General features: G+C 43.8%; 3 protein-coding genes across 7 annotated transcripts; 2 read left to right on the forward strand and 1 right to left on the reverse strand.

The window, feature by feature from the left end:
• On the forward strand, nt 1-2,095 carry kera (keratocan). Of its 2 annotated transcripts, XM_049760632.1 has the most exons (3): nt 1-143; nt 654-1,528; nt 1,608-2,095. In XM_049760632.1, the coding sequence occupies exons 2-3, from the start codon at nt 667-669 to the stop codon at nt 1,769-1,771; spliced, it is 1,026 nt and encodes a 341-aa protein (XP_049616589.1). In that variant the 5' UTR covers nt 1-143; nt 654-666; the 3' UTR covers nt 1,772-2,095. The 2 variants fall into 2 exon arrangements, with proteins under 2 accessions (XP_049616589.1, XP_068505755.1); XM_068649654.1 differs by having other exon boundaries at nt 73-1,528.
• Nucleotides 2,096-2,581: 486 nt separating this feature from the next.
• Nucleotides 2,582-16,805, forward strand: epyc (epiphycan). 3 transcript variants are annotated; one of them, XM_049760602.2, is made up of 10 exons: nt 2,582-2,887; nt 5,114-5,303; nt 8,016-8,175; nt 8,403-9,038; nt 9,193-9,387; nt 9,642-9,761; nt 9,918-10,076; nt 10,151-10,353; nt 10,436-10,531; nt 16,127-16,805. In XM_049760602.2, exons 2-10 carry the CDS (start codon nt 5,118-5,120, stop codon nt 16,295-16,297), a joined length of 1,926 nt encoding a protein of 641 aa, XP_049616559.1. In that variant the 5' UTR covers nt 2,582-2,887; nt 5,114-5,117; the 3' UTR covers nt 16,298-16,805. The 3 variants fall into 3 exon arrangements, with proteins under 3 accessions (XP_049616559.1, XP_049616561.1, XP_049616560.1); XM_049760603.2 differs by lacking the exon at nt 2,582-2,887 and adding an exon at nt 2,925-2,985; XM_049760604.2 differs by lacking the exons at nt 8,403-9,038; nt 9,193-9,387; nt 9,642-9,761 and having other exon boundaries at nt 2,602-2,887.
• On the reverse strand, nt 16,806-18,528 carry si:dkeyp-38g8.5 (uncharacterized protein LOC568385 homolog). 2 transcript variants are annotated; one of them, XM_049760641.1, is made up of 3 exons: nt 18,351-18,528; nt 17,832-18,013; nt 16,806-17,742 (listed from the first exon to the last, which is right to left on the reverse strand). In XM_049760641.1, the coding sequence occupies exons 1-3, from the start codon at nt 18,421-18,423 to the stop codon at nt 17,131-17,133; spliced, it is 867 nt and encodes a 288-aa protein (XP_049616598.1). In that variant the 5' UTR covers nt 18,424-18,528; the 3' UTR covers nt 16,806-17,130. The 2 variants fall into 2 exon arrangements, with proteins under 2 accessions (XP_049616598.1, XP_049616599.1); XM_049760642.2 differs by lacking the exon at nt 18,351-18,528 and adding an exon at nt 18,193-18,332.
• Nucleotides 18,529-18,661: the final 133 nt, after the last annotated feature.

Raw genomic sequence — 18,661 nt, forward strand, 5'->3', positions numbered from 1 at the left:
AGTGACAAGCTGGCATAGTTTGAATGGAAAAAAAAAAAAGTTGTACAAATACTAGGAAGGGCATGCTACAGCTTCATTACTTGGATCACTTGGGAGAAATCTTGACAACTCCAGGGTGGACGTGTCGTTTGACAAAGCTTCAGGTAGGTTTCTTGAGTAGTTTTTGTCCTGTGTCCTTACTTTATGCAGAACAGTATGAAATAAATTTTACTGACAAAACTTTGATGGCTGAAGAACGGAGAGCACATCAAGTACACCGCTTTTGGCTTTTAAGAGTGTCTATCTATGGAAAAAGTATACCTGATAAAATTAGTTCTGCACAAAATGTTGAGCGCATTAAGAATTCAAACCAGATGTCCAACCAGATCTGCAAGGACTCAAGTAGACGCTTCAGAGAAATACGGAAAAAGCTGACCTTGATTTTTTTTCACCCAAAGTAGAAATGTACCTAAGAATCAACTGCATCCTTAAATCTGACCTTTATAGCTGTCTTACTAAAGTTGATCCTGATCTATGTCCACTCAGGGCTGACCCAGAAAAATCTTTCTCTCCAGTATGTGTCTTGGTATTGACATTAGTGGTAGACAAGCAGCAGTACAGGTCACTAGTCTTCATCATATTTCTCAATGTTTTTTTATGTCTCTGCATCACAGTCTGTCTTTCAAAATGGAACTCTTTCTAAGGCTTCTCTGTGCCATGTGCCTGCTTGGGACAGTCCTGAGCCAGGACATGCCTTATGAGGAACAAATGGCCCAAATTCAAGCGTGCCCTCGAGAATGCCGCTGCCCTTCCAACTTCCCCCGTGCAGTCTACTGTGACAATAAAGGTCTGACAAGAATCCCCCCAATCCCCCCATTCACCTGGTACCTCTACCTGCAGAATAATCAAATTCAAGAGGTTACGGCCAACGCCCTTCGCAACGCTACCCAGCTGCGTTGGGTGAATCTGAGTCGCAACAAAATAACCAGTGAGGGAGTGGAAAAAGACACCCTGGATGCAATGACACACCTAGAACACCTCTACATGGATGACAATCTCTTATCCTGGGTGCCGTTTCCTCTTCCGGCCAGCCTGGAGCACTTAAGTCTTTCTCGCAATCGGATCTCCAAGATCCCTGACGGGGTCTTCTTTGGCTTGAATAAGCTGACCCTCTTAGACCTGCAGGGGAATAAGCTGATGGATGATGCCGTGACTGAGGTCAGCCTGAAGGGTCTTGACAACCTGGTGCAGATCAACCTTGCCAAGAACCAGTTGAGCAGTATGCCTCTTGGCCTTCCGCCCACCACCACTCAGCTCTTCCTTGATGGCAACAACATCGACAAAATCCCCACAGGCTACTTCAAAGGTTTGCCCAAGGTGGCTTTCCTGAGGCTAAACCACAACAAGCTTGGAAGTAGTGGTGTTCCTAACAACGTGTTCAACATCTCCAGCATCTTGGACCTGCAGCTGTCGCACAACCTGCTCACTGAGGTTCCCCTGATCCCCCCAGGCCTTGAACAGCTCTACCTGGACCACAACAACATTAAAAGTAGGTTTCTCATGAACACACTAGTATTAACTTCGTGGAAAATAATGAGTGACTGTAATTGTTTCCTGTTTCATTTCAGCCGTGAGTGGCTCCAACGTCTGCCCCATGGACATTGATACCGTGGATGCTAATGACAGCGTGCCACGACTGCGCTACCTCCGACTGGATGGCAACAATATCGAACCGCCGATCCCCAGGGATGTCATTCTCTGCTTCCGTCTCCTTAGGTCCATTGTCATCTAAATAAGCAAACATGTCTGCACGTCGGACACGTGTGGCAAGAGATAAGATTCCTTTTCTCATTTACATTTTCAGGGATTTTATTCAACTCAGTTTAATGGACTACGAGTTGTGCCTTCAATGTTCAAATCTGCTGATAATTTAAATGATAACATCAGAAGACCTTGAACTGAAACCCAAATCTTTTGACTTTTGTTTGTTTTCTATTGTTTGAAGTTGTTAGTTGTTGAGAAATAGTAATTTATTTTCTATTCATTGTTCCTTTTGGAATTCTGGTCTCTGTGTAAGATTTATTCTTCTGTTTTAATAAAAGAATACATCACCGGATGTCCTGTATTTCCCAGATTTATTCCGACTGTGTCAGGTCAAGAGTTCTTGTTGCCTCTTGCGTTCTGATTCTAGATCAGATCTTTTCCCTCCAAGTACACTTGCGTTGTTTGCGGCTGAACTCAGATCAGCTTTGAGCACATCTGAGGTCGGCCTGAAAAAGGAGGGCCTTCCTCGAGAAGCGGGGGGACTTCCTCTCAGCTCTGTGCTAACAGGGGCTCTTCACAGAGGTCCCATTGTGTGCACAGGCCTCTGAATCGTACATGTATGCACACACACACATACACAAAGATGAAACATCAAGTTTCACCTTCAGGAAGTGAAATATTTTAGGCTGATTGAAATACACGGAGCAAAATAAGGCCTACTCTTGTAAAGGATAAAAATCTACGGGGGGGGGGGGGGGGGGGGGCTTCCTCTTGCTCTGCTGTCTTGTTCTTTGTGTTTGATGTCTGGGTGTGTATGTGTGTGTAGTGATGTACTCTTATTTGGGATGGTGTGGGTTGCCGTCCACCTCCCCTACCCCAAACTGAGTGACCAAAAGCAACCTGCTCCGGTCCAATCAGCCTCAGTGCCTACCTTCACACGTAAGCGGCAGGGGCACTCAGGTCTGTCAGACCCTACACATGCAAACGCTACATACACACTTGTGACACCCGGACACACCCTTGCCACCTGTCCCCGCCCTCGTCGAGACACCTCTGCACGACCCCTCCGCCATTGGCCGAGTTGCGGAGCCCTCAGCATCTCCATCGTGGCTGAAGGGAGCATTCAGGAGAGCGGGAGACACAGGTAAGCGTCCTTGCAAACGCTATCTTCACGATAAGGAGAGGGAGGGGGGCACAGGGGGTTCCTTATTGACTCATGGATTGAGTTTGGGGGCACTAAAGGTGACAGATTATTTTCCTTGATCATTTGGATGCTTTAGATGGTGGTTTTATGACCGTCGAGATGGATGTATAAGAATGCTTTTTACCCTGGGTACTGATTCCTTTGGAAAAAAACGAGTTTACCATTGCTCAACTGTCTAAGCCATTTTGCATTTAGGCTGTTGGCTTGACTTTGGGAAAGCTATAGGTGGCATATTGTTATACTTGATAGTAATGCACTAAATGGTGCCTTCATAATAGATATATAAAGGTTGCTTAAGGTTGCTCATTCCGTGTGGTTTTGGGATTTTTGGTGGAAAAAAATTACCATTGCTGCTTTTTCTTTCAAGCTAAAATATTTTAATTTTATTCTCATGATATTTATGCTTATTATCATTGATGAATGTGATGCATTGTTACATATATTGTTCATGCTTTTGGGCTTACTATTGCTCAGCTGTCTTTAAAGCCAAGCCTTGGTTGTACTTGATAAGAAAACTACAGGTGAACGATTGTTATGATTAATGACTGGGATGCATTGAGTGGTGATTTTCTGACCTTTATGATGGCCGTGTAAAGATGTTTAATTATTCTTGTTGATGTTTCTTTGGGATCTGGATTGAATTTACCTTTGCTCAATGGTTTTTAAGGCTATGGCATAGTTCCACTTTAGCGAGTTTGGGTGGCATAATTGCTTTTCTTGATGATCGAATGGTAGTTTTATGGCTTTCACGATGAATCTATCTAGATGTTTTTGTTATTCTGGTTGAACTTTTTTTTTGCATTATAGGATCTTAGAAGGGCTTACCAGTCATTAAAGGGCTTTGGTTTTTAACACCTCCCTGATGGAAGTGCACTTGATGTGATTGTGGTTGGCTTTTTGGGAACCTGGGATACTGATTTGGGTCAAAAAGAATTTAGCCTAGCTACACCGATAGCTTTTTTGCAATCTGCAAACTTGCGAGCTGCAACTATGTAGTGTGGGTATTAAGGGAAAATGGGAATGTCTAGTGTGGGGTCAAGGACACCGCTGTCTTCATTCTTATCATGTAAAAATTTGTATATTCTTACGTTTTGTTCTGGATGTACAACACTTGAGGCATCTCTCTCTTGCTCTCTCTCTCTCTGCTTCTCTCTATTTATCTGAGACAGTGTGCATTTGTGAGTCTTTCCAAATGTATGTGTGTGTGGTTGTGTGTGTGCGCGTGTTTCCTCACAGCCTGAAAAGCTGACTGCCATTCTGTCCACAAACCTCGGTGGAATTTGGAGTTTGAGTGCTGAGACAGGCAGTGACCAGGCCCTCATAAAGGCCCTCTGTGAAGGGCCAAGGGGTCGAGCAAGTCTTGAACCGGACCCCTCCTCCCTCTCGTCCCTCCTTTTTGCACTTTCTCCAGCAAACCCTGAGGGCCAACATCTTGTCCACGTCTCTCTCTTGCTCTCTCTCTTTCTTCTTCTTCTTTCTCCCCTGCTCTCCGTTTCTCTACCCCGGCCTGGAGGACTCCTGGGTGTTTTTTTCTTTTTTTTTTTCTCAAACGTGCTGAGACTTGGACTTGGCTGCACCTGTCACACTAATAAATCCCTGTTCTAGAGTCTATGCAAGATAAATAATATATAGCCTCTTATCATATTCTAATCTTCTGATAATCCCAAATGAGTCACCTCAGATTGAACTGGGATACAAACGAGAATGAACTGAGGAATCCAAAATAAATAGAAGTAAAAAATTGTGATCTTCGGTGGATTCTAAGCCAAACCTAATATTACCACAAAAAAATATACAGTTTTCCCCCTATGTAAGTGGTATTTGCTCCCTAAAATTTAATAAGCACTGACTTGGCTCACCTGTTTGACTAGTTCATGCAAAAGTTGGCCCTGCACACACAAGAAACAGAAGCTCTTCGCACTGGGATAATTGGGCGGACCCTGACCCGTGAATTATAACACAGTAGTGGTGGTGGAACAAAAAATACTAATCCAAACAGGGTCTTTCAACGAGGTTATAGATAATCACGACAGATGTATCGAGATTTTGTGAACCACAAACAGGCAGCAATTTGCAGCACTAGTTTTTTCCCGCATGGTCAAAATGACTGAAGACATTTGGTTTCTTTTCTAACTGCATATACGTTTATGCTCTGCATCCCAAAAGGTGAATGATGAAGACGCTCGTACGACTGGTAGTGGGACTGCTCGTCCTCGAAGCTGTGGCGGCCAATCCCCGGTTCTCTCGGCAAGCCGACCTGGACTCATATGACGACGGCAACTACGATGTGGACGACGTTAACTCGGAAAACCAGGAGTATGACTATGAGGACGGGCCGACCATCGAGGATCCCGAGGTGAGTTGAAAAGGGGGCCCCGACGGTACGGTAAATTTGTTGGAATTGAGAATTCCTGTTTAGCCAGCTGCAAAACGTTTTCTTCCGATGTCAACAAATCACATTAACAGTGCGATTGATTTTTTTGGGAACAGGTCAGCAGGATAAAACTCATTCCAAAGACTGAATACTTCTCCAACTTGGAAGACTAACAATGACTCTATATGAAATAATTCAAGATCGCAATAGACAGTTGTTATATGAAACAATGACGGCTGTTTCTTCCAAATCTTGTGCAGTTTTCTTCCCCCCAAAACACGGAATTCCACAACTGGTTTAGCTCAACTCCAGACGTCTGATGTGGCGGGCCTGTGAAGCATGTGTTTCCATCTATCATGTGAATGTAGGCCGCAGAGTGACAAGGTTCAAGGCAAATGGGGAGTCGAAGAGAGGGCGACTTTAAACCCGTAGACTGACTACTATGTCAACAAGCTTAAACATGACTTTTAAGCCTAAGCACACCTAACATGTATCACGGTAACCCATGACTATGACACCATTGTAATCAATCAGAAACCCCCCAAAAACTCATTTAAGGAAAAGGTGCAATGATGAATCAAGGAAAATTGACTCGTAAGTATGGATTGATAGGGAAGCGGATTCATCCTTGGTGACTATATTGGGAGAAAATAACCAAGAAAAATCAGCTCTTGGTCGAAGCTCATCATATCGTAAAGCTAATTACATTTGGCCATGTATGGAAAAGTATACGAACACGTAAAGGGATCTAGATTGGATGTGTTTTCGACAGATTTGGTCCATGTGCATTAATTGTCGAGGGGACAATGAAGCATGAGGATGAGGATGAGCTCCATGCCTCTGGAATGCTGAGTCTTGACTTTCCACTTCCAAACTTTTGTGTGTGTGTGAGTTGCAATTTATCTTCTCTCGTCTTCTCATGGGGGAGTGAAGGCTCATTGGGAATGAAACTAGAGTGAATCTCCAGCTTTTAATAACCAACTTGGAGGTTTCTTTCGCTCTTTACCATGACATATTTGGACTCTATGCAGCTTTTGCACAGGGAAGGCCTGGAATATCAGCAAAAGAAGCACAGCGGTGGTCATATTGTGCCATATTGTCTTGAATTGTAATCTGCAACAATATGTGTTGTTGTACTTTCTCTGAGAGAAAAATACACATTTTTGCGGGATTCAGAAATTGCAGAGACAAACCCTGAGTATCAGTCTTGTGTTTGTCTTGTTGATATGCCCATGCAAACTTTATTTTGGAAACCTCAGCAACTTTGTCTGCTGTAGAAGCCACAAATATTCAGACTGAGCAGGACACTGCATATGCATGATATTAAGTATTTTTAAAAACTATTTCAGCTTCTCCCCGGCTGAATGCTTCCAGTGACTGTTAAACTATGAAGTGGGGCAGCGACATACTGTTTGGCTTTGACTCCACGCTTACATTGAGTGTCAGTATTCCCATGCTGTTTTTTCTGCACGTCTGCATGCCAGCTTTTCGCCTCTTCTTCCCCCATGGGTGAATATGTTTGTTTTGGGGAAAGGGTGGCGGGTGAAGGGTGGGGGGAGTCAGTGCTTTCAAAGGCCTGCCTTGTTGCATCCCGCACTGTCATCAGCCCAAATCTCTAAAACATTAGGACATCGCTTAATTACTCCCATGCATGACTTAGCTTCCGGAAAGACCTCCTCATGGTTCCTACATACAGTAGCTTCTCGCTGTTAAATTGTCATAGACTTACTATGACATAGTTTAAAATGCATTGCAAAATAAAGATTCATCCAACTACCATGTGTGTCTTGGTTCCACAAGGACCATTGAGTGGTGTTTTTAGTGGTGTGTTTAAGTGTCAGGTCTTACCTGTGGTGTGTGGTGTGTGGGAGTTCATTGCCACCAACTGGAGGAGGCTTGAATTGCAGCGTTGTGCTAATACTGTAAATTATCATGTGTTTACATAAAATTACATATCGATCTTATTTTTATCCTAATTTCATGGTCTTTTGTTCTTTTTGCCGATATTAGGTGCATGAAACTATCATTAGTGCTATGTAGGTTAAGGAAAGTTGTGGTGGATTTTGAGATTAGGCAGCATAGGGAGTCTCTGCTGCTATCTCGTGGTGGAGCCTGAGCCCACATGCAATTTTGATGAGCTACTTGGACATTATTTAGTGCTGATTCTGTAAAAGGACAGGACAGGACAGGACAGGACAGGACAGGACAGGGGAGGAGAGGAGAGGAGAGGAGAGGAGAGGAGAGGAGAGGAGAGGAGAGGAGAGGAGAGGAGAGGAGAGGAGAGGAGAGGAGAGGAGAGGAGAGGAGAGGAGAGGAGAGGAGAGGAGAGGAGAGGAGAGGAGAGGAGAGGAGAGGAGAGGAGACGTTGGTACCTCATAGGATAGGACAGCATAGACCGAATAAGACAGCATAGGATAGGATAGGACATCATAGGATAGGATGGGACATCATAGAACATCATATGACATCATAGGATAGGATAGGACAGGACAGGACAGGACAGGACAGGACAGGATAGGATAGGATAGGATAGGATAGGATAGGATAGGATAGGATAGGATAGGATAGGATAGGATAGGATAGGATAGGATAGGATAGGATAGGATAGGATAGGATAGGATAGGATAGGATAGGAAAGGAAAGGAATGGATATTGGCTGGCATTCTGGTCTCAGGGCTGTTGTCTTCTCCTCAGATAGAGATTGGCACCCTGGCTCCACCTGACTACAACTACCCAATGCCCGAGGCCTCGTTGGAGGAGCAGGAGGAGGAGGAGGAGTTGCCCATAAAGCCCCAGCTCATCCCTCAGGGCTCAGGGGGGTCCGGTGTTCTCATGGGCCCAAACACACAGAAAGGTCTGAAACAGGTCAATCCTGTCATAAATAGGAAGTTATTTGAAATCGTAGGTTTTTGGAGGGTCTTGGAGTTGTGCAAGCAGCATTGTCCTTGATCAGTAACAACTAATCTGTTGTGGTTTTCTGCATCTTTTCTTTGTGCATGTGTTCCATTTAACTAGCTGTTAATGGTTAAATGTGTCATGTTTGTTGTGTCTCCATTAATAACTAATGTTGTCTCTAACAAGAGGTGGAGCTGCGTCTGACGGCCAATGACATCCTTCATGTCTCCGGGGATTTTGGGGGCTCAGTGGGGTCCGGTGCCTCAGGAGCCTCTGGGGTTTCTGGGTCAGGAGGCTCAGGAGACCCACTGGTCTCTGGTGCCTCCGGGGGTTCCGTCGATATTATCTTCATCTCTGGGGCTTCTGAGGAGATTCTCAGCAGCTCTGGAGGATCAGGGGAGTTCTTGGTGTCTGGGGATGTGGATTTCTTGATATCAGGGGATCGCTATGAATCTGGGGAGGTCTCTGGATCTGGAGACCTCCTGATGTCTGGGGAGATCCTAGGATCAGGGGATTTCCTATTATCCGGTCATCTTTCTGGGTCCGGGGATCTCTTGATATCTGGAGATCTATCAGGATCTGGAGATCTCTTGATATCTGGGGATACCATGGGATCCACAGCTTCTGGAGATTCTGGAATTCTAATAGAATTGGGATCAAGCGGGTCTGGGCTTGAGCTCCCTCTGGGCTCTGGAGGGTCTGGGGACCAAATTGGTTCTGGGTTCTCCGGAGATCTCCTGACCTCAGGTGCCTCTGGAGGCTCTGGGGTTTCTGGGGACACAGATGAGTCTGGGGAGTCAGGGATAACATTATTGCCTGGAGGTTAGTACTTTTGATACTCATCACTCCATTATTTGTAACCTTTGTCACCCTAACCTGCTGTTTAGTCTTAATTGTGAGAACGAATGGTTAACAAGTTGATTGAATGTCCATGCCACATCTCGTCATGTCATCACTCCACCTTGGCTCAAACAAGAGTTGGAACTGCCTCTCATTCCTACAACTATCCCACAAGAGGCATCGGGTACTTCTGGAGATTTCTCAGGAGTTTCAGGAACCTCAGGGGACCTTGGAGTCTCCGGAGACATAGATGTCTCTGGAACTTCTGGTGTCTCTGCCTCTGGAGAACCCAAGGAGCCTGATTTAATTCTGATTCCTGACACTGATAAAGGTCAGTATTTAATCTAGATTCAAGACATGTGCCAAAGGCTATTTTGATTTTTAAATCGTGGTGCCAGTGGAGTATGTCTGCTTACTAACACTCAAAAGTGATTTCCATTTAACTATTGTTAAATGCAATGAACACATTCTTGGTAACATCGCTAACTACTGCGGCAAACAGTTTCCCACTGATTGCCAGACTTGTGGTTCACGTCCATGCTCATCTAACCTGTTTCCTCAACGCCTAATCTTGTCTCTAACAAGAGGAGGGGCTGCTTCCGACACAAGAGACCCCTCAGGAGGGTACTGGTGGTGTAGAAACAACACTGGGCTCTGGGCTACCAGAGCCAGAGGAACCCGAAGAACCTGAGGTTGACACGAAAGGTGAGCAAGTAAAGGAGAATAGAAAAGGAAATCAAGTTCCACATGCATTCAACATCAAACCATGGTCACAAAGTTAATCCAGATGACGCAACACAGCTCTTACTATTATGTTCTTTTGCTCTTTTCCTGGTTCCTCTTGCTCCTTGTGTCCTTCAGGTATGCCCACTTGCTTGCTGTGCACATGCCTTGGTGGCTCAGTCTACTGTGATGACTTGAAACTGGATAACGTACCACCTCTGCCCAAAGACACAACTCATTTCTATGCCCGCTACAACAGGATCACTAAGATCAACAAGTCTGACTTTGCCTCCATGAGTATGTTTTATACCTGCGGCTGGTGCGATCTGCTAATGCAAAGAGCTGACAGTGTGGGTCTCACTGCATTCCAGACAAGCTGAAGAGGATCGACTTGACAGCCAATGCCATTTCGTCCATTGAAAGCAGGGCGTTTATGGGTCTGCCGGAGCTTGAGGAGCTGGTGATTCGAGAAAATCACATTTCACAGATGCCCGACCTGCCGGAGACCATGACTCTGATTGACGCCAGCCACAATAACATTGAGTCCAAGGGCATTCCCAAGGAGGCTTTTAAGGTTTGTCGATCAGAATATGAAAATTATTGGTATCAACTTGTCCTCTGTAATTCAATTGTCAAACATGACTTGTGAAATCCAGGACATGACCGGCTTGCTCTACCTGTACCTGACGGATAACGAAATAGACTACATCCCTGTGCCTCTTCCAGATAGTCTGCGATCCCTACATCTACAGGCAAGTTCTGCTCAGGTTTTGAAAGCACTTGCTCTCTGGTTCTGCGGCTCATCCTTTCGATAGCCAACTTGGTAGAATGAAGTACTATAGTGAGAACAGTGGGAATCATTGGGTAGAGGGTTCAAATCTGGTTTAAAGGAACATTCATTTTTGCTGAGTAGAAAACATGACCAGTCATACCAATGAAAGTACTTGCCCAGTGAGATCTTAATCATATACATAGGCCTAGTTTGCAAGCAGCTGTTAGTAGAACGGCGGACTAGGGTAAATTATTTTAGGTCAGTGTTTCAAATCGGGTTTGAAATAAATGTGGCTTTCATTGTGGTTTACTCACGTGACTTCCACGAAAGCAGTGTTGATTCAGTTCCCATTCAGTGACATGTGGATGGTTACTGAGTGTCCATCTGGCAGCCAGTCCATAATATAGTCAGTCAGATGAAAGTCAGATGGGGTAGGTTCCAACTCCGTGTGACCCTGAACAGGATGAAGAATACAGAAAATGGATGGGATGATAACTTGGAATATTGCAAGGTCAACAAAAAATAATAATCACAATTTTTATATGTGATGTGTTTTCACAAAATCAGGTGTATGTTGTGGAAATTAGTTTTGAGTTATTGACAAAATTATTTGTTTGGTTAAAACTTGACATTTTGAGATTTCTCTACAAATAACCGCCTTACTGTCTCTATTTTCATTTCCCATCAGCCATAAGGTTAAAATCCTTGTCCAGGTTTATGAAAATAAGTGATTAGTACACAAGATGCCCTTAACTAAAGCCTCTCGTGCTTGATTACATCTGACAGTGTATGATAGCATCTCAGTAACCTGGCTTTAATAATTTCCTCGCCTGTACCGTTATTTCCCAAATGATTTCCCGAGCAACCAATAAAAGTAGAAATCCACCCTAATGTGACGCCAGCACGAAATTGAACATGACACATGACAAAGTGCATTGCGTAACCAAGTGCTTGTTTACAGCTGAGAACAGTATGATGGCACCTCTCGGTAACCCACCTTAACCAACTTCACGAATGATTTAGAAAAAAATGACCAAAGCAGCCAACAAAAGTCAAAATACACCATAATATGACCCCAGGACAAAATCAAACAGAAGACAGACCGACAGACAGTCGGTAGTTTTTGACCATGCCACATAGTCGAACCGAATGCCACCATGATCCATTCGAAATGTTTGTAATCCAAATATGATTAATCATCAGTCCAGGGAAATTTTTTTCTACTTTTAATAGAACGCTTAACAATGTTTTCATCACTTTTCAGCGTCCTCGTCACTTATTTGGCGACCGTTTATAGTCTATTGAACAGTACGTTGGTGACCCCTGCTGTACAGTCTGTAAATTGTTGATGTGTTTGTATTACAATCCATCCATCCATTTTTTTCCCCATCCATTTTTTAACCTATCCTCACGAGGGTCGCTGGCGTGCTGGAGCCTTACCCAGCTGACTTCGAGCAGTAGACGGGGGACACTCGTCAGGGGTGTCAAACTCATTTTTTTCGCGGGCCACATTGCAGTTATAGCTTCTTTCGGAGGGCCATTATGACTGTCAACTCAAATAGATGTATGAATACCTCATATTGTATACAGTAAAAGCTACAAAACAAACAGACAAATAACTCGTTTTCAAATCAGACGAATAAAAACTGGTCAAATATATTAATATTTTAAAAAAACATAAAAAGTGAAGACAATTTGCAATTCTAGTAATGACACGAATTTAATGCACAATTTGTCTTCGCGGGCCACATAAAATGATGTGGCGGGCCGTATCTGGCCCCCGGGCCTTGAGTTTTAGTTTGAGGTTTAGATTTAAACTGGTTGCAGGGCACACATACACCTCCCATCTCGCCCGCAAGGCAACCTCAATTGCGAGAGATGTGAGTCACCCGGCTCACTCTTTGTTTGACCTTCTGCCCTCTGGGAAGAGGTACAGGAGTCTGCGCTCCCGCACCACCAGACTCGCCAACAGCTTCTTTCTCCAGGCTGTTAGGACCCTGAACTCGCTACCCCCTTCTGCGTAGCGTGCGGCACTGTTGCGCTATTTTCTGGAATGTCTGCTGTACGCTCACTTGCTCCTTTTTGCTCCTCTTATTTATTTATTTGTTGTGTTATTTATTCGTTATTTATTCAGCACGCTGTTGTTTACTTGTTTACTTGATTGTCTGTTGTGGGCCATGTCTTGTCACCGTGGGATAGGGGAGAACGAAATTTCGTTTTTTTTGTGTGTCTTTGGCATGTGGAGAAATTGACAATAAAGCTGACTTTGACTTTTTGATTTTAAAAACGAGCATTCACATTCACAATCATACCTAAGGACAATTTAGAGTGCACAAATAACCCAATCATGCATGTCTTCGAAATACAGTGGAGCCTCGGTTATCGACCACAATCCGTTCCAGAAGGCTGTTCGAGAAGTGAATCGTTCGAATTCCAAATCATGTTTTCCCATTACAAATAATGGGAAAAATGAATCCGTTCCAAGCAACAACAACAACAAAAAACGCCTTTTTTAAGCATTTTTTCATTTGCGCATTTTTGTCCGATCGTGCAACTGCAGCGCACCGCCGATCGCGCAACTGCAGCGCGTCGCCGACCGCACAACTGCACCGCGCTGGTCGCATTATTGTGACAGAGCGGTCGCTAAAATTTTGAAAATATTTTAAAGTCCTAATGGACGTTCCAAAATTTAAGTGGACCTCAGTCGAAAGAAAGGAGCCTAATTTTGTCCCATCGCGCAACCGTAGCGCGCCGGGCGCTCACTGTCGCATTGCTTTAGGAGCGTCTTTGTGTTTTAGGATGGCTTTACTGGTCCCACTTGCTTCCTTTGGAGACATGATTAGAGTTGATGCAATCCTCAGGCTAACGAGAATGTAATAACGAACGGAGTCAGTTGGCATGCGGGTCCTCTCGGCTCATCTCGCGAGGTTCGACAACCGAATTTCATCCGACATTCGAAGCAAAAAAATCTCGAATACTGATTTGTTCGAGAACCGGGACGTTCGAAAACCGAGGCTCCACTGTACGTTGAATGCAACAAAAAATGTGCTGAGCCATCAAATCTTTTTTTTTTTTTTTTTTTTATGCATCCAAATGTATTTGATATACGTATGATATCCATGGTGGGAAAAAAAAATCATGTTACCTTTTCGTCGGTTTGATCAGCTCCAAACCATAGTTAGGGCAAACTGACTACAGCGTCGTGCCACTAATTCTGTGTTTCGTTTTTATTTCTAACACAGCAAGGGCAATACACATGTACGTCACTTCTGGAGCACCTGCTCTGCTCCCGCTCTAATTTCTTTTTCGGGCTCTTCTCACTCCCCCCTCGTTACGTCACACAGCTGTCCCAGGCTGTGCCTGTAAAACATAACACAGATGGCAATAATCTTGTGACACAGAATTCTTCAAATTTTTGTCTGCAGTAATTTTACCTGATTTAAAAAGTAAAAAAAAAAAACTAAGAATCAATAATAATAATAATAATAATAATAATAATAATAATAATAATAGGGCGGGGGCGGCTCGGTGGCGCACTGGGTAGCACGTCCGCCTCACAATTAGGAGGGTGCGGGTTCGATTCCACCTCCAGCCCTCCCTGTGTGGAGTTTGCATGTTCTCCCCGGGCCCGCGTGGGTTTTCTCCGGGCACTCCGGTTTCCTCCCACATTCCAAAAACATGCTTGGTAGGCCGATTGAAGACTCCAAATTGTCCCTAGGTGTGAGTGTGAGTGCGATTGGTTGTCTGTCTCTATGTGCCCTGCGATTGGCTGGCAACCAGTTCAGGGTGTCCCCCGCCTACTGCCCGATGACGGCTGGGATAGGCTCCAGCACGCCCGCGACCCCCGTGGGGACTAAGCGGTTCAGAAAATGGATGGATGGATGGATAATAATAATAATAATAATAATAATAATAATAATAATAATAATAATAATAATAATAATAATAATAATAAAAAGGTTTGGTCGATGGCGGCTCGGTGGCGCACTGGGTAGCACATCCGCCTCACAGTTAGGAGGGTGCGGGTTCGATTCCACCTCCGGCCCTCCCTGTGCGGAGTTTGCATGTTCTCCCCGAGCCCGCGTGGGTTTTCTCCGGTTTCCTCCCACATCCCAAAAACATGCTTGGTAGGCCGATTGATCACTCCAAATTGTCCCTAGGTGTGAGTGCGAGTGCGAATGGTTGTTTGTCTCTGTGTGCCCTGCGATTGGCTGGCAACCGGTTCAGGGTGTCCCCCGCCTACTGCCCGATGACGGCTGGGATAGGCTCCAGCACGCCCGCGACCCCCGTGGGGACTAAGCGGTTCAGAAAATGGATGGATGGATGGGTTTGGTAGATGATGCCTCAGGAAATGACTTGTTTGGAGATGTTTTGGAGTTGAGGCCAAATTACCATTTTGCCCAATTTTACCTGTTGAGATGCCAAACGTCCTCACTGTAAAATGTTTAAATTTCAAATGATGTCCTTACTTGCTATTGGAATTTACTTCATTTCCTGAAGGTTTGGGGGCAATATCTTTTTTCTGAGGTACTGGCTGCTATGGACCTTTGAAAGATCTATGTGCCAAAACTTTAGACACATTTTTCTCAACAATTTCAACCTGCTAACATTGAAACTGCTTAACTTTTGTCAATTTTTTAAGGTACTTCCATGTACTACACACAATTTTAAAGGGAAGTGAAGAATTAGAATACATCAACATCTCAATTTTTATTCTTGGAGATATAAGGGGAGTAGCGTTACAAGTTTTTTACGAATATATTCTGGATGATCAAATAAAATGATGGAGGGTCTTTGTGCTACAATTCTGTCAAAGGTCTATACCAGGGGGTGCTCAAACTTTTTCAGCTTACGAGCTATTTTTAAAATGACCAAGTCACAAAGATCTACCCACTACAATAAATAAATAAATAAATAAATAAATAAATAAATAAATAAATAAATAATATAGTGCGTGTATTTTTGAAACGCACTTAGAAAATGACATTGTGAGAAAAAAGTCCAACTCCCATTCCGTATGAAAGTGATACGTTTTTGGCTTCTTACTTGGTTTTTTGATGGTCATAAACTTTCTTTTGTTTAAAATAAAAAAGCGAGTGCGTGCGTTGATTCGCTTATAAACTTTGGCGGTTTGTGTGTGCGCGGCCGTTAAACTTGCTGCGGTGAGGGGGTTGTAGTCACTGTCTATTGCGCATGTGCGGTTTACTGTGATTGCCTCCCGACAGGCCTACCTGTATGTCAATCAAGCGATGGGCTGGATTCTAGCGTACAGTATTTTATTTATTTTTTTTGTTAACCGTTATGCAATCAACCAGTAGCAGCTTGGCGATCGACTGGTCTATACAGTGATCCCTCGCTTCTACGCGTTTCGTTTATCGCGGCTTCACTACATCGCAGATTTTTTTTCCAAAGTAAAAAAACATTTAAAAGTCAAAATAAAACTTCTAAATTGAGGAAACATGTGTCTAACCTTTAGGACAATGTAGTATTGCTCCAAATATTCGCCCCCCCCCCCCCCAGCTGTGTGTCGCTCCATCCCAGCATAACACTCGTATTTTTTCCAATCCTTCCACAGCGTAACAACATTCAGTCAATGCACGAGGACACCTTCTGCAACCTGCACGACTTCAATTACATTCGCAATGCGCTGGAGGACATCCGCCTTGACGGCAACCCCGTCAACCTCAGCCGAACTCCGCAGGCATACGTTTGCCTGCCCCGCATCCCGGTCGGCGACCTCATCTAAAATTCAAACACCAAAACAAAGCGACCGCCGCCACGCGTCCCTGTAAATAACGACCCAACAAGTGCACGGGGGGCGTGCGGATGATACTCATCTTTGGCGTCTTTCCATACGCCGATGGATACAGTATTTTGCGGAGAGGTACCACTCTGCGTGGACATCCACGATTCCATAAATGCGTGAGATGTGACTGACAATGCACATACACACCGATGTAACACACCTTCAGAACGGGTGCACACATACACACTTAAATAAATAACATAAGCCAAACTGTTTCACAACTTGATTTAGGAGTTAAAGTCAACCCTCAACTGAATGTTTCTGTCTGATGTCTGCTCAGAACTGGTCACATTTTTTGTTTTTGTTTAAAAGATGTTTGTTTTGTAAAGATGAAATATAAATGTTAAATAAATCCTTTGGAAATGTAAACTTATTGAAGGCCGGAGCTCAATGAAAGGTGAGATTTTGAGTACCTAATGCAATAAAAGACGCATTTTAAACACAAGCATTTGTTGTAAAGTCTGTATTGTAATATAAAAATATATGCAGCGAAGACTTTTCGGGAGGGGGGGATAGTGACTATGCACAACAGCTTATTCTAAAGACTTTTGCTCATGATTTGGGAGGAGCGTTGTGGGTTAGCTAACAGCTAACTAACTGTTAGCTTCAATGCTAACAGCTTGGTATATGTGCTCTGTATGGAATAACCACGAGTGAATAAAGTTGTTTTGATGACCTCTTCCAAAACAAAAAGCTTTTTTTTCAATGTTTTTGATTGTTTCAAAGTTTTTCCCACATCTAATTCAACAAGAAAGTTCAAGGTTTATTCCCTATCAAAAACTATCAATGAGTTTTTCAAACAAGTCCAGGAAACGTTCTGTCCTGTTCTTTGAGTCTGTGGTTGTCTCCTGTTCAGCAGAAGGTTCCAATGCGGCTTTCTGTTTCTCCAAAACCAGCCGCTCTCTGTTGATGGCATCTCGGTCCTTGGCCACAATTTCTTTTTCCCGCTCTAAAAGCAGCCTTTCCCGCTCCATCAGGGCTCTGTCCCGCTCGACGATGGCTATCTCCCGCTCCAGCAATGCCCTGTCCCGTTGCAGGGCCATGCGCTCGAGCTCCATGGATTGTTTTTCCCTCTCTGTGGCTTCGTCTAGCAGCATAAACTCCTGGCTGCCTTCCATCACATCCTCATCACCACCGTCCTCCTCCTCTTCTGATTTATTCTCTCCATTCAAAATCACCTCAATTTCCGGGACTATGTTTGTTACTTTCACCGGAGAGATGCTAGGCGGGGTTCTCTTTCTCTTTTTACCTCTGGATGAGATACACAACTTGTCATCGGTGCAGATTCCTACAATAGGAGCACTTCCTTCTAGTCTGCCTTCCATGGCGTCATTCATCACAGTGAAGAGAGGCCACATATAACAATGACTTTTGTCCTTAAGATCCTAAGGAGAAACATTTATGTGTAAGCAAAATTGCACATAAAATATAAATATAATAATAATAATATAAATGTAAAGTTAAAAATTTTTACCTTGTATCGTTGTTTTAGGTTTTCCCATTTTTTCTTGGCCTGACGGTGGTTCAGTTTGTGTTGCAAGCCCATATGTCTGAGGATGGCCATCCATGCCCTTGCGGCTGTATTTCTCTTTCCCGAGAAGAGATAACTATTTGACATCCTTAGCTTCACAAGCTCTTCTGCTTCCTTTAGGCTCCCTAAAAGAGAAAATGAATAATATAATAACGCAGTAGGTATTAACCCAGGGTACATAATAATGCACTTTTAGCCAGTCAGATTTACGAGAGGCAGTGAACGCAACACAATACAAAACACGGAACTTGCCGCATAACAGCGGGAATTACGACAGTATTTGCAAAGTTGCAAATTAACCAACCCTCTATTTTATATGACTTATTAAGATGAGTAGTTTAGAAAGCAAGTAGTAATTGCAAAGTCCACGCGTGCACGCGCAGGGCACTTCGTAGGTCGCCATTTTCACAACAGCACCCAGCCTTTTTTCTTTTCCTTTTTTGCTTTACAAATTGAACTTACAATTATAAACCGGCTCCACGGGGTTTACTGCATCACATGGCGTACTCGTGTACACGTGATCTAAGAACGCCATTTCAAGTCGAGTTAGAAGACTTCTTCAATCGAGTGCACTTCGTAGGGTAGACGTTGTTTTCTTCGGAGTGGTGAAGAGGCAGCTTGCGTCACTTCCGCTTATGCCGTCAATGCTGCGTCATTTCCCTCTTCATTTTATTTCATTTTACAATTCCCTAACATTTCCTCTTTCTTAACATAACAACTGGGAACAAAACAAATAAATATGTACAATCAGATATTCCAGTTCACTTACAAAA

Source organism: Syngnathus scovelli, chromosome 22 (genome assembly GCF_024217435.2).
Source record: "Syngnathus scovelli strain Florida chromosome 22, RoL_Ssco_1.2, whole genome shotgun sequence".
Lineage (NCBI taxonomy): Eukaryota > Metazoa > Chordata > Actinopteri > Syngnathiformes > Syngnathidae > Syngnathus > Syngnathus scovelli.